The sequence below is a fragment of the Cnephaeus nilssonii genome (assembly GCF_951640355.1).
Source record: "Cnephaeus nilssonii genome assembly, chromosome: 2".
Lineage (NCBI taxonomy): Eukaryota > Metazoa > Chordata > Mammalia > Chiroptera > Vespertilionidae > Cnephaeus > Cnephaeus nilssonii.
Genome location: NC_137073.1, coordinates 14,143,118 through 14,158,786, shown reverse-complemented (window position 1 = coordinate 14,158,786; position 15,669 = coordinate 14,143,118). Strand labels below are relative to the sequence as shown.

The following is a 15,669-nucleotide window of genomic DNA, read 5'->3' as shown; positions in this document are numbered from 1 at the left end:
GTCAGTGTCACAGAGACAAGTCATGTTGATGGCATGACACATGACCCGATGTGCTGAGAGGAGCACTTTATATCTGTGGTCTTCTCCCACAACCTACAACCCCAGTCAACAACGAGAAAAATCGACTAATCTCAGTGGAGGGACATTCCATACCATCCCTTAATAGACCTCAAAACTGTCAAGATCATCAAAAACAGGAGAGTCTGAAATATGGTCTCACCCCAGAGGAGCCTAAGGAGACCAAACATCACATGGTCCTGCTGGGATCCTGGGACTGGGAGGACATTAGGGAGGAACTAAAGAAATTGAGTAAAGGCTTTGGTTAATATAATGTATCAATATTGGCTTATTAATCTGAGGACTGTACCACACTAATGTAAGATCTAATAATAGGAGTAATTAGGTGGGGATATGAAATTTATTGGAACTGTTTTCACAACTGTTTCACAAATCTGAATCTATTCTAAATTAAAAGTTTGTTTTAACAACTAAAAATGTGATAGTTGTTATCTCCAGGGAGTAAGGATGGAGGGGGTACATGGAAAAGTTTCTGGTTTCTTCACGGAACACTTGAAATGTTTGTATTTGTCATGGTGCACGTGTAGTTTTGTTTAAAAAAAGAGAGAGAGAGAGAAATAGGCATGTGTCCTATTGCACAGTGTCACTCTTGCCTTCCACCAGTCACTCAGTAAGAATGTTTCCTCTGCATGATGGGTTTTCCAGCTTGGTGTCCTGCTCGTATGGAGGTTGGATCAAAGGGGCCGAGTACAAGGGACGCCCCTGCTGAAACACGAATACGGAAAACACCTGACTCACTGCATCTTCCGGCTCCCCCCTCCTGGCGAGTGAGTATGAGCTTCCAGAGTGGCCTTGAGTTTAAATCCTTTGGGGGGTGGGCAGAGATATGACTCCTCCTGACACACCGGAGGGATCATAGCAATGAGCCGCTCTCAGCATCTGTAGTGACAGCACCTTCCTATGAGGAGTAACAAGGAACCATGACTTTCTGGGTCGTATTTGCTTTCAGGGACCTCGTTCAGTTGGCAAAGGCAGCCGTGAGCGGCGATGAGAAAGCCCTGGACATGTTTAACTGGAGGAAAAGTGGCTTTGGAAGTTTCTTGAAAATGGGATCTCAAGAGGGACTGTCATTCTTTGTCAGCTTGATGGATGGTAAGAAGCTTAGTTTGGGATTCTAGGACACTGAAGCCTTTTTAGGGGTGTCTGATAAGGATATAAAGCAAATAGATGGTGTTTCTGCATAAAACAATGGGCTGTCTGTGTGCCGATCTTAGAGTGACGCATTAGCCAGCTTTTTGCAGTTATTTATCCAGTATTCAAAGAATGGCTTCACTTGGTTCTGATTAGAGACAAATTGAGCTTTACTTGTATTTGAAGGGTTTTCAAAAACATTTTTATTGATTTCAGAGAGGAAGGAAGAGGGACAGAGAGATAGAAACATCAATGATGAGAGAGAATCATTGATCGGCTGCCTTCTGCATGCCCCCTACTGGGGATTGAGCCCAAAACTTGGGCACGTTCCCTGACCAGGGATCCAACCATGACCTCCTGGTTCATGGGTCGACACTCAACCACTGAGCCACATAGGCCAGGCAGGATGGGTGGGTGTTGTTTCCAGCCTGCAGTCACCAGCCAGCCTTCATTAGTGGGACCCACATTAAGTGATTTGAACACAACTCCTCCTTAGTGTAAATAGTGAGACAGGCTGCCCCAGTGACAGCTGATAAATGCAATATGAAGTTAAGAGAAAACTAGAGTCCTTATGTTCACATGAGATGTTCATAAGTGTGTGTCTGCTGTGAGAAAGAGGCCGAGGAAATGAGGCTCGCACAAGGCGGTGAAGTTCAAGGAGGCTGTGCCAGCATGACCGGGAGAAGAGAGAGGATGAGAGCTGGAAGGGGCTGGGGCTTTTAAGATACCTTACATTTAGGGGATAAAGAGACAGCGCTGAGGGAATTCAGGGAGGTCACAGAAGGGACACAGAGTGGGCACAGTGCCATGGGGGTGCAGGGAGGGGAGATGCTAGTGCAGGGCCCCCTTAGGAAGAGTTGAAAAGATGGTGTGGAAAGAGATGCATGAAGGGAGAGATGTTGGCAACTGGAAGAGGGTTGTGCAGTGGGTGTCAGCTCTTCCTTCCACTCGGTAACTTGGGCTTCAAAGGCAGATTATCTCATATCTGTGTGCCTCAGCTTCCTAGTGTATAAAACGGAGACAGTGATAGTAAGAGTACCTGCTGGGAGAGCTCGCCGGAAACATTAGTGGAGTTAATACACATGTCAGTGCTTATCATCTAGCCTGCCACAAATATGTGCTGAGTAGATGCTCGTTATTGTTGCAATTAGCCTCTAGAGAACGTTGAACTTTTCAGTTTAATAAGAAACAAGTTATCTCTTAGGAATAAGATGAGGGGAGACCGGGTGAGGAGGCTCCAGAGATCAGCAGCAATGAATTGGATCCCGGAGAACTCGCAGGAGGTTCCACCTGCCAAGCTCAGAAGCTGGGAGAGAAACCAGGCGGTGGGCAAGGGACTGGCACGCTCAGGGTGGGAGGAGAAGGAGGGGTTCCAGGCTGGAGAGGCCCTGCGGCTTAGGGCAAACCAGCCAACCAACCATGCCCGGGACGGAGGGACAGACCTAGGGGTAGGGCAGGTCACAACCTCGGGCCTCAGTGCATGGGTGACAGGTGGGCACCGCATGTTAGGGGACCAGGATGAACAAAGCGTTTCAAGGCTGCAGAGTCGGGCGGTCACCAGTGTGAAAGTTCGAATCCTCCGAGGTTAGTTTGGTGGAGGCAGTGATGGCTGAGGCATCAGGAGTCAAGGCTGAACTTATTTCAGAGATGGCAGCCTGAGGAGGTCATATGCAGATGTTTCTGAAATATTTTCTTGGCAGATTTTTATAATGAAGATGTTTATTTTGAGAATGCACCCTTAAGTACATAGAAATGGCTGCCAGTGATGGTCCCCTTTGCCCTCAGGGACGGTGCACTACGTGGACGAGAAAGGCAAGACCACTCAGTTGGCGTCCACAGACAGCTCCATCCAAACACTCTTCTACCTGGAGAAGAGGGAGGCGCTGGTGGTGGTCACGGAGAACCTGCTGCTGTCCCTGTACTCGGTGACTCCTGAGGGCAGAGCAGAAGAAGTGATGAAGGTGGGCAGAGGGGCAGGGCTCAGGCTGGCTTCTCCTGACCTGATAAATCACCCTTTCCAGTTCCTTAGCAAATCTGTTCCACGGCCACTCACAGAGCTGGTTAGTACCATGATGTGTTACACGACCTCCCGTTCAGGTGGGGGAACTGAGAGTGAAGGAGATTTTTCTGGCGTCGGGACAGACAAGGTGAGTCAGGCTGCGCCCTCCATGATTGCTTCACCGCAGCCTACAGACCCGGGTGAGAGAATGACCGCTCACTTTGCAGCAGCCCGTTCGGCCTCCACCATGGAATTGTGGGGAGGGCATCACCCTGCTTCCTGGCTGTGCAGAAAAGGCCTGGAGGGGCTCACTCACCACTGAGAGCCTTGGGGATTTCCCCCCACGTGCATCTGTCCCAGCTGCCCCCGGGCACACGGGCACATTGTTCACCTGAGGGATGTACATCCCTCAGCAGGTGTTTCACTGTGGCTACTGAGACATCCCTTGATGTCCTTGAAGGTGCCTCGTGGCATCAGCCCCGGGCCCTCAGCGCCAGGAGGACACCCCTGTCCTGTCAGGTGCTGCTCATCGCTGCCCTCCTGCTAGTTTCTTGGTTTATAGCCGAGGACTCCATGTTCCTTGGAGAACTCTGAACTTCCCCTAAAGAATCTCATAGATTATGGAATGGATTGATTTTTTATAAGTCAGTATTTGATCATTTATGTATCTTCTAGCACAGCAGTTGAAAACATGGTCACTGAATCACGTGGACCTGGGTTCAAATCCCCCCTGAGCCACTGCAAAACAGGTGTGATGCCTGCCTTGGAGGGCACGGCAGTCCTGACCTTGGCTCAGCTTGGTGGTCACTCTGGAAATGGGCTATGTGCCGTGCGCCGGCAGCCACTGTTATTAACCACTTAGTGCGCAAGAGTAGCTGTCAGCTCTGGCTGCGCGTCCTGGAAAGCTGGGCATGCCTCTCCAAGTGTTCATATTCACCTCGCACTTCCATTATTGCTGAGTCTCCAGGAAGTCACCGCAGACCAGAGAGTCCAGGCTCACAGGCAGGGACACGCAGTCTCAGCAAAAGGACATGCTTATTTCGGGTTACTTTTCCTTATTCAGGTAAAGCTGAGCGGGAAAACGGGTCACCAGGCAGACATCGCTTTGATTGAAGGCAGCCTTCTGGTGACCGCCATCGGGGAAGCAGCCCTCAGGTGAGACTTGACGCTACGGTGATTGTGGGATGAAAAGTCAGTCTCAAATTGTGATGAATTTCCACAAATTGGACACACCCAGGTAACAGCCCCGAGATCCAAGAACAGAGCACATTGGAGACCCAGGCATCCCCGCCCCACGCCAGGGTGGGACTGTCCTGTCTGCCCGTGGAGTCCCTCTGCCTGGTTTTTGTGAGCTCCTGCTTCTCGCTGCTGTAGTTCCACACGATACTGGCGGTTCTCCTGGGGGCATGTGGTTGCAGTTTGTTCTCATTGTGACCTGGTGTCACACATGCACCCTGTTTTATTAATAGCTGCTCCCTTTGATGACGAACAGGGTACAAAGCAGATCTAAATGTGATGACGGCCTGCTCGTCATGGCACAGTCCAATGGGCCATGACTTCGTCCTGATTTTTACCGCTCGCTCAGCACGTTGGACAAGCCCCGCAGAGCACTGGCAGTGTCCTTAGTGAGCATTGTTCCTTCCCTTGTAGATTCTGGGATTTAGAAGGAGGAGAGAATTACGTACTGAGCCCAGAGGAGAAGTTCGGTTTTGAAAAAGGAGAGAACATAAACTGCGTTTCTTACTGTAAAATCAAAGGTGAGATTTCTCGGGCTGGCATAAGGGAGAAAGAGAACCAACCTCCTGCTTTGCTCTTTGGCTGCAAAATGATGATGGTGGCTCTTTAAAGACTGGCAACTCGGTTATAACTATGGCAAGTCATTTGAGTAAAATCAGTCAAGTATGAGAAAGAAACAGTAATGCTTTTTATCCCACAAGAAGGTCAAGAGTTTGTTCAAAAGTGTGACCAACCTGGTTGTCTGCAGTTGATCTCCAATCTCTCCCAAACCCCAAGAAAAAGACCGTGTGGGAAACTTTAGAAATATATATACATACGTGTATGTAAATGTATGTATGTATGTATGTGTATAAGTGTACACACAGAGAAGACAGGATAGGAGATGAGCCAGAGTGGCATTTATTTCGTGCCTGCTGAGTGCTAAGTGCTGTTCTGGCATTGCAGACGCAGGTTGACAGGCAGATAGGCCTCCGCTCTCACGGGGAAAAAGAAGAACGAGCATCAGTACCCCCACCAATCACATGCGCACATGCACTCACTGTATCGCCAGGTAGTCACCAGTTCCTGCGAAGGAAGATACAGCAGGCGAGGGCTGGAGAGCTGCTGCGCAGAGGGCTGACGGACTGACATTTCAGAGAGGGTGGTCAGAGAAGGGAGCTTGCTGCTGTTCTAATCCCTTTTCAAGTCAATGACTGTGCACTCGGTTTTTACCTGTAGGTCTCCTGGCAGCGGGCACTGATAAAGGGCGAGTAGCCATGTGGAAAAAAGTGCCAGGCCCCCATAGCAGCTGGGGAGTGGAGGGCAAAGACATGTGGACCCTTCAAACCCCTACTGAGCTCGAAGGGAACATCACTCAGATAAAGGTACAACTCCACCAGGGCGTCAGATACACTCATTTTGTGCCCTACAAAAGTGAAGGAAGTAATTGACTTTGTACCTATCATTGTAAGTTATTCAGTTTAAAAGAATATATAAAAATGAAGGCCTTTTGGAGTTCAGAATTGCAGAAAAGGAATTGTGGATCTGTAGTAATCTATATTTACTTTCCCTACCCATCTCTTTATCATCTCTTTGTCTGTCTATCTATCTATCTATCTATCTATCTATCTATCTATCTATCTATCTATCTATCTCTGTTAAAATAGCTTTATTGGGATACATAACATACCAGGTGGTTTTTAGTATATTCAGAGTTTTTCAATCATCACAATACATTTTAAAACAGTTTCATCATCCCAGAAAGAAATCTCATACCCATTAGCAGTCACTCCCCATTTCCCCTTCCCCTAGCCCAGTGGTCGGCAAACTGTGGCTCGAGCCACATACGGCTCGCGAGCCTCGGTTTGCCGCTCTGTTGACTAATGAGTTTGCTGACCACTGCCCTAGCCCTATGCAACCACTAATCTACCTTCTGTCTCTGTGGATTTGCCTGTTCTGGACACTTCAGTGGAATCACCCACAATATGCATGGATATGAGATTCTTTCACTGAGCATTACATTTTCTAGGTTCATCCACACTGTAGCATGTGTCAGTATTTCATTCCTTTTTATGGCCAACTAATAGTCCGCTGTCTGAATAGACCATACCTTGTTATCCTTTCACCCAGTGACGGACATTTGGGTTGTTTCTACTTTTGGACTGTTATTAATAATGCTGCTGTGAACATTTATATACAAGTTTTTGTGTTGACATAGGTTTTAATTTCTAGTGGGCATTTGCTTCTTTTTTGATCATATCAGTCTCTTTATTGATAGTCTCTGTTTGGTGAGACATTGAATCACATCTTCCTTTACTTCTTTAAGCCTGATTTCTTTAGTTCTTTGAATATATTTGTAATGGCTACTTTGGAGTCTTTAAGTGCAACACCTGGGTCCTCGGGGGCAGTTTCTGTTGCCTGCATTTTTTTCTTGTGTGTGAGTTATAGTCTTCTGTTTTGCATGGCACTTGATTTTTTTGTTGTGAGCTAGACATTTTAGTTTAAATATCGTGTCCATGTTGTGGACAGCCTCTACCTTGGGGGAAAAAAATCTTAGTTCTCCAGAGGTTGAGAGTGGGGATAGCTACTCTCAAAAAACACCCTGCTGTATGAGCATGGAGCCGGGCACAGTAGCCTCTGGTCTTCTCAGATTGCCTCTCCCAGCATGGAGCCTTTACCCTGGGAGCAAGCAGGGGCCAGGGTTTGGGAGCCCGATCTTCTCAGACTACCATGCCTGTGAGCAGGGGCTGGTAGAAGGAGAGAGCCCCCACCCTCTTACCCCCTCACCTGGAATTAGCTTCTACACACAGAGCCCAGGGGACAAGAAATGCTGGTGGTTAGCCTCTACCAGGGACATGCTGTAGCCCTCATCTGGGAACTGGAGGAGAGGGGGCCCTATCTTACCACTCAAGTGGGGCTTCAGTCATGCTGAGCTGGAGGACAGGAGGAGGGGAGCAGAGTGGCTCAGGTGTCACAGACTGTACTGTTCTTACCAGGATTAGTAAATGTTCTTTCTTTTACTTTTTATTTTTATTTTTCAATGAGAGAGAGAGAGAGAGAGAGAGAGAGAGAGAGAGAGAGAGAGACCGAGAGAGAGAGACCGAGAGAGAGAGACCAGGAATCAAACCTGCAACCCAGGTATGTGCCCTGACCGGGAATCAAAGCAGCAACCTTTTGGTGCACAGGATGACACTCAACCAACTGAGCCACTCCGGTTGGGCTAGACTCTCTTGGATAAATGCGTCTTCATTTGCTTTATGCCCAGTTTCCAGAGAATTCGATTTTTTTTTTAATTTTTGCCATTTATGCCTGTATATCCTCTGGGCTCTTCACCCTGCCATCCTGGAAGTTGTCTCTAAGATCTGCTCTGTGTAGCCATAGCTGGTTTGGCTCAGTGGATAGAGCATTGGCCTGCAGACATCTCTCATCATTGATGTTTCTATCTATCTCTCCCTCTCCCTTCCTCTCTGAAATCAATAAAAATATATTTTAAAAGCCCTAGCGGGTTTGGCTCAGTGGATAGAATGTCGGCCTGTGGACTGAAGGGTCCCAGGTTCGATTCCGGTCAAGGGCATGTACCTTGGTTGTGGGCACATCCCCAGTAGGGGGCGTGCAGGAGGCAGCTGATCAATGTTTCTCTCTCATCGATGTTTCTAACTCTCTATCCCTCTCCCTTCCTCTCTGTAAAAAATCAATAAAATATATTTAAAGAAATATATATTTTTAAAAATCTGCTCTATGTAAATCTCTTAAGTTAAAATGTCTTTAATTCTATACGAATCTGGAAAGGAAAAACTTATGTAGTAAATAGTGTAGGGATACCCTTTAGCAATTTTGGGAAATTACTTTCAGATCCTCCTCTCAGGCCATATATAAAAATGAATTAACAAGTTAAATATTAACAAGTTAAATATTTTACAAATTAGGACAGACTAACTGGCTAAAAATAGCATAGAATATTGTCAGATCTGTAGAGAAAACATAACTTTCTCAGATTTGAAGTAATAAAAGTAGTTGCAAAGCAAAGATTAACAAGCTTGAGTACATAAAAACTTATTTCAAACTGGGCAATGGAGAACAAAACTAGAATTGAAGGAAAATCTGAGCTCTAAAACACTGTATTTCCCCATTCTCAATGCATATTGTTTTCTTTATTTTAATATAAAGTTGCATGCAACTCTTTTGTTGCTTTTACTTTTCTGTGGGAGGAGGAAATCTTTACACAGCTATTGTTTTAACTTATGGCTTACCTTTAGTGATATCCTATATAATAAAAGACTAATATGCTAAGTGTCTGGTTGTCTGGTCATCCGTTCAACCAATCAAAGCATAATATGCTAATGATGTGCTAAGACCACTCAACCGCTAGCTGTGACGTGCACTGACCACCAGGAGGCAGAATCTCCAACCAGTAGGTTAGCTTGCTGCTGGGGTCTGGCCAATCAGGACTGAGTAAGACAGGCCAGACATGCCCTGGAGCCCTCCCATGGTCCCTCCCCAGCTGGCCAACCTCCTGTGTCCCTCCCCAGCCCCTATTGTGCACCTGTGGGGTCCTCAGCCTAGCCTGTGCCCTCTCGTAATCTGGGACCCCTCAGGGAATGTTGGAGAGCTGATTTCGGTCTGATCCCGCAGGCCAGGCCGAGGGACCCCACTGGTGCACGAATTCATGCATCGGGCCTCTAGTCTTAGAATAAAGGACATGAAGAAAACTGACATTTATAAGGAAAATATTAAGTGTGCTCCTCTTTGGAGCATACCCACACCTTTCTTCCTTCTCGGGCATGCACCTTTGCTTTTTTCTCCTAAATCCCATGAGATTTGTATCCAGGGGAGCAACCAGCAGCAGCAGCTCATCCCTGGTGAGTCCACACAGCTCAGTGTGGCTCACTTCTTTCCTATAACGTATCTAGAGAGCCAAGGCAGAGCACCACCTAGGCCCTCTCCTGTTGTTTTTCTATCCTAAGCCCTTTTTTGTTTCACTGTCCCCAACTTTAATAAACGTACTCTTAAAAAAAAAATATTGAGAGCTTTAATGGGAAAAATGGTGGAGCTAATTTACCTAAGAGTAGTTAGTAGAATACATGAAAAATGTGTAACCTCACTAGTAATGAAAGAAATGCCATTTAAAATAATAGAATGAGCCCTGGTCAGGTGGCTCAGTTGGTAGGAGCATCGTCCCATACACCAAATAGTTGCAGGCTCAATTCTTGGTCAGGGCACATACCTAGGTTGAGAGTTTTATCCCCAGTCGGGGTGCATATGGGAGGCAACCAATCAATCTCCCCCCCCCCCCCCCGCCCCGCTTCCTCTCTAAAATCAATAAAAACATATCCTCAAGTAAGGATAAAGGTAAAATAATAGAATGAGCCACACTAACCTTCCTAAAGGACATAAAAGAAAACAGTAAATGTTAGATATGTCATGTTTCTCAAAGAGAAGCCTCAATCTTGTAAAAGTGTCATTTCTTCCCAAATAAATCTACAAATGACATGTATACACAGTAAAAATAATGACTTTTTTTTCCTGGGAGAATTCAACACAGTAATTCTTAACTCATCTAAGAGAGCAGATAGCCAAGAAAAAAAAGTATAAACAATCTGAACATTTCTGTATAATATACCAGAATATATCTCAAACTTTAGCAATTAAAACAATGGTTATGGCACTGGCCCGATGCGTCAGTTGGTTAGAGTGTTGTCCCGATTTGCCAAGGTAGTGGGTTTGATCCCACGTCAGGGCACATACAAGAAGCAACTAATGAAAAGAAGCAACCAATGAATGCGTCAATAAGTGGAACAAAAAATCGTTTCTCTCTCTCTCTCTCTCTCTCTCTCTCTCTCTCTCTCTGTGTGTGTGTGTGTGTGTGTGTGTATGTCTCTCTCAAATCAATAAATAAAAATTGTAAAAAACAACAACAGTGGTTAATCAGGAGTAGATAAATATATCAGTGGAATGGAGTAGGAAATCCAGAAACAGATTTGTATAGATTGGAAGTTTAATATGAAATTATAAATGTGCCATTTTATATCAGAGGAAAGCTGGATAATTTAATATGTTATGTTAGGTTTGCTCTGAATTTTAAAAAGTAAGCACCTCTAAATTAACATCAGAAAGGTAAATTGTAGCCCTGGCCAGTGTTGCTCAGTGGTTGAGTATTTTTCTGAGCACCAAAAGATTGCTGGTTTGATTCCCAGTCAGGACACATACCCAGGTTGTAAGTTTGATCCCCGGTGAGGTGCGTGCAAAAGGCAACTGATCAATATTTCTCTCTCACACCGATGTTTCTCTCTCTTTCTCTCCCTTCATCTCCCTAAAATCAACAAAAACATTTTAAAAAAACGAAAAGTAGATTGTAGATGTTCAACCAGTGAGAACAGACACGAGCTAAAACAGCCATATAGGTAGTTACCAGCTTCATCACAATTCTGAGTATCAGTATTCTAAAATTTTTCTACAAAGTACACATTTTACACTTATAACATTTTACAAATTTTTTAACAAGAAGAAATAGTGCTGAGAAATTGTTTATGAATCCTCGTATGTATAATATTTTCCTGACTGTATCTCTCCTCTGTTCACACTTTTGGTTCTTTCTCTCCAACGTGGAAATGAAGTGGGGTTCCAGGAAGAACCTTCTGGCAGTGAACAACACGAGCGCCGTGGTGATCCTCAGCGCGCAGGCCATGTCCTCGCACTTCCACCAGCAGGCGGCCGTGGTGCAGATTTCCCCAAGCTTACTCAACGTGTCTTTCCTGTCCACGGGGTTGACATACAACCTGCGCACAGACATGCACATCAGCGGAGTGTTCATCACCAAGGTACCTGCGAGGCTGACCTGGGGGGGCTGGTTGGGGGTCTTCAATGTAGACAAAAGACCGGGTCAGTTGTAGGGTCATTCAGGATGGTAAGGGGCCCAGATGGCAGGCTGCCTTTTCATTTCCATGATCCTTTTCAGGATGCTGTCGCTGTCTGGAATGGAAAACACGTGGTGATCTTTGAGCCTTCTGGAGCCATATTACGAAATGCAGGTAGGAATCCCCCGCCCCCACCCCAGCAGAAAGGACACACAGCACCATGCTTTATTTGCTCACCGTCGAATGGGGTGGGATGTGCTGGTGCCGTGGTATGGGCAGAGGGCTGGCACAGGGCCGTGAGACTCTCACATCAGTCCTCAAGCCTGTGTTTCCAGAGTCAGTGATGCAGCTCTGGCCCGGAGCTGCCAGGGCTCTCAGGCCTCCTGTGCCTCACCCTGTCGAAGCCCATCAAGGTGGTTGAGAAGCGCAGCTGGATCCGGGGCCAGCAAGCCCTCTCAGGCTCCAGGACAGTAAAACAACTCAGAAATAAGGCTGCACGGGCACATATCACAGTGCTGCCCAGGCGAGGGAGTTGCTACACACCCGACTTCTGAACTGGTTCCAGACCGCACAGAGCAGTGTGCCCAGAACAATACTCAACCACTGAGCCACACCGCATCTTGACCAAGGCCAGCCTCTGTCTGCAAATGTCAGGATGGATCCTCAGAGAGGCTTCGTCACTCTGAAACAGCTCTCTATGTCCCGTCAATCTCGCCAGCTCTCTGTTTCACCAGGCTGCCTTATTTTGTCTTGTGTGTGTAATCATCTCCCCAACTAGATAAGAACCTGTCTAGAAACTAGTCCAGAGACCAGTGCTTGTGGCCTCCAAAGTTCCACATCAGTTAAGCAGACACTTGCTTAAACCATTGTGCCATCATAGGTGCTGTGCTGCCAGGAGGGAGAAGAGACACCACTGATGCGTGGTGCAGGGCCCAGCACTGAGTTTCCACACCAGGCCTGGAGCCTGCACAAGCTGTCCCTGCCAGCTTGGCTCTGTCCCTCGGAGCCTCGCTTTCCTCACCTGCAGCATGCAAAAAACACATCCCTCACAAAACTATTACGAGGTCAGGGGCGAATTAGGGAACGTGTATGAAAATGCTTCTTAAACTCTGAGGAAGCATGAAATATTTAGCTATTGCTGTCATGTTTATCTTTCATTTTAGGCACCTTTCTGTGTGAGTCTCCAGTGTTAGCGATGCACGAGGAAAACGTTTACACGGTGGAGCCAAATCGAGTTCAAGTTCGAACCTGGCAGGTAAATTGCTGCTGCAGAACGAGTGGGCTCTGATGATGAAGACAATTAGGGCAAACTTATCTCCAGGTCAAGCCAGAGCCTGCACATTGGTTTCATCCAGACAGATCAGGAGCTTGGCTTGTAAGACTGGACTCTGGGATAGCTGCTCCATCTGTAACTGTTGTGACTTCAGAAATCAGTAGGCAGGATTACATTACTGGACCTTGAGTACATGGGATTGTGGAATGCAAGGCAATGTTTGCTGTGCATCTTGGGGGCGAAGGAGCCGTTCGTTTAGGACATAATATCTTTGGACAGGCCTTTGTCTGCGTGTGTCTGAGGGAGAGGCTAGGATGGGAGCAATTCATGCCTTCGAGTGACAGACCACTAACACCATTCTGTTCCCTCTCAGTGGTGTGAAGAAACTCTTACCTGCCCTGCCAGTGTGCTCAGTGGTTAGCATCAACCCATGAACTAGGAGGTCAGGGCATATGCCCAAGTTCTGGGCTCGATCCCCAGTAGGGGGCATGCAGGAGGCAGCTGATCTATGATTCTCTCTCATCATTGATGTTTCTATCTCTCTCTTCCTCTCCCTTCCTCTCTGTAAAATCAATAAAAACAAACAAACAAAAGAAACCCTTACCTGTCTGCATCCCACATACATGGAATGTGTGAACCCGGCAGCTGGCATGCTGTATTAGTTTGCTGAGCCTGCCATGAAAAATTACCACAAACTGCGTGGCTGCAAACAAAAAAAGTTTGTTCTCTCTCAGTCCAGGAAGCCAGACGTCCAAAATCCAGGTGTGGGCTGGTTGGCTCCTTCTGAGGCTCTGAGCGAGAATTCATTCCATGCTTCTTCCAGTTTCTGGTGCTGGCTGGCGGTCTTGGTGCTCCGTGGCATGTAAATGCCTCACTGCAGCCTCTGCCTGCTTCTTCTCATGGCCTCTCCCTGTGCTGTGTTTCTCTTCTGTGTCCTATAAGGACACTTGGGTTTATTTAGGGCCCACCCTAATCCAGAATGGTCTCCTCTTGAGGTTCTTAACTTACATCTGCAAAGACCCTTTTTCCAAATAAGGTCACATTTACAGGTTCCAAGTGGACGTATCTTTTGGTGGTCACCATTCAACCCAGTAAATGTAGCAGTGTTTTGCATCAAGGTCAAGAATACCTATCATGGCCCTGGTTTTAGCTCTCAGTGTGACTGCTTCGTCCAGCTCTGAATTCTGTCCTGGGATCCAGCATTTGGTTTCTGGGGCATCTGTCTCCATGTTCTTGTACCTTTCAATGCTGCTCATCCACTCCTTCGTTCAGCAGTTCCTAAAGGAGCTCCCATGGGAGGAGTGAAGGGGCACACCTACAGCAGGGGAGGGATGGGAAATACCACAGGAGAGTCACTGGAGTAGAGACCTGATGATGTGGGAAGCAGCCCACAGCCCACGTGCCCTCCTAGGGGCAAGTGCAGATTAAGGGAGCTGCCAGTCCCCGTAAGACCCTCTGCCTGTTTAAGGTCAGAGAGGAGGCAGAGGCTGGAGGGAAGGAGGCCAGAGCCCATCGGGGCATCTCGTGCAAAGAAAGCTCACCTTCCTGGCCTAGCCGGTTTGGTTCTGTGGATAGAGCGTTGGTCCCGGGTTCAGTTCCAGTGAAGGGCACATACCTTGGTTACAGGCTCCTCCCCGGCCTGGGTCCTGGTCAGGGCACATGCAGGAGGCAACCAATCGATGTGTTTCTCTCACATCGATGTTTCTCTGTCTTTCCTACTCTCTTCCACTCTCTCTAAAAGATAAATGGAAAAGTATCTTCAGATGAGGATTAACCAAAAAAGAAAGTTCACCTTCCTTGCAATGACAGTTGGGTGGGAGCATCTGCCCTGGACATAAAGCGTAGGCAGGGAGCGGTCATGTTCTTAAGAACAGATGACGGGGCAGCTCTGTCAGCAGAGAGATGACCTGCGGGCCACTGGCGGGCTGGAGGGTGGAAAGCATGCTGCGGAGGGGAGAACGGCCTGCTGGGAAAGGACTGTTCGCACACTGGGAAAGGGCAAACGGCACAGTGAGCAAAGGCAGGGGTCTGCTGGGAAGGGGAGAGTGGCCTGCTGGGAAACCTGGAGGCAACTGAGGAGCCTTGCCAGTGGGCTTGGAGGATGTCTCACAACAGATGGCCTGGAGTTGTCCTTTTGTTAGTTTTTTAACTAAAGGAGTGTGTGCCCATTGTAACTAGTAATATACTGCCAGCATGTGTGAGGAAAAGATTGGGAACGCTCCCCGTTTTGAAAGCCTGGAGTGTGTCTTTCGAGGCCTTTCTTCCTGCTGGTGCAGAGGTAGACACGCAGACTACAGTTGGTGCTCGTTTGGTCCTGACAAGCACCTTCCGGTTTTCTAATGGGGCCTCCTTCCGGGCTAAAGCGTAGAGCTCCACTCCTCCTCCCCGGCCTTTATACTGTTTTGTGCAGTGAGTGGCCTAGGTTGAAGAGCAGTGATGGGCACCCTGGGGTGGGCTCGTTTATACAGAGGCTGGAGCTGAGAAAAGGGCTGGTGTCTGACAGATACTGCTGGAGGCTTAGCCGAGGGGAGAGCAGAGAAGTGGGGGATGCAGCAGGAGGGTGGGTGGGCCAGTCCAAAAACAGTGTGTGTGGGGGTGTAGCCTGGAGAGGAGGGACGGTGCGTTTTGACTGCTTTTTCCTTGTGTTTATTTTTCCTCCTAGAAGGTAAGTTCTGGGTCAGTGTGGCGGGAAAGACTAGGGGAGCTGGCAAACGGTAAAGTCAGGTAGGAGATGCCAGAGGTGCGAGGTCTAAGGGCCTGGAGCCAGGCAGTGGGCTGGGAGAGGAGGCCAGAGTGGAGGGAGGGATGAATCAGTTGGTGAGCAGTTGGATGGTGGGTGGCAACAGAGAGGGAAAAATTGAGGATGTTCATCCAAGGATATTTTTTCCATTGATTTTTGGAGAGAGTGGAAGGGAGGGAGGGAGGAAGAGAGACACATCAATTGGTTGACACTTGCATGGGCCCTGACTGGGTCTGGGGATCGAACCTGCAACCCAGATTCATGCCCTTGGCCAGGAATGGAATTCGTGATCCTTCAGTGCACAGGCCGATGTTCTAATCAGCCAGGGCTGAGTTTTCTAGTTTGGGAGTCTGGGTTAATTTTTTTTCTTTTTTTAAAA

The 15,669-nt window shown here is 47.5% G+C and overlaps 1 protein-coding gene across 5 annotated transcripts in view; it reads left to right on the top strand.

Moving 5' to 3' along the window:
* IFT140 (intraflagellar transport 140) overlaps window positions 1-15,669 on the top strand; it is a 92,242-nt gene that overhangs the window by 17,446 nt on the left and 59,127 nt on the right. For all 5 annotated transcript variants that reach the window (XM_079789920.1, XM_079789923.1, XM_079789919.1 and 2 more), the window contains exons 4-12: window positions 724-845; window positions 1,028-1,170; window positions 2,995-3,170; window positions 4,272-4,363; window positions 4,859-4,965; window positions 5,663-5,808; window positions 11,038-11,241; window positions 11,379-11,451; window positions 12,441-12,532. In XM_079789920.1, the coding sequence (XP_079646046.1) occupies window positions 724-845; window positions 1,028-1,170; window positions 2,995-3,170; window positions 4,272-4,363; window positions 4,859-4,965; window positions 5,663-5,808; window positions 11,038-11,241; window positions 11,379-11,451; window positions 12,441-12,532 (1,155 nt within the window). The remainder of the gene's footprint in view (window positions 1-723; window positions 846-1,027; window positions 1,171-2,994; window positions 3,171-4,271; window positions 4,364-4,858; window positions 4,966-5,662; window positions 5,809-11,037; window positions 11,242-11,378; window positions 11,452-12,440; window positions 12,533-15,669) is intronic.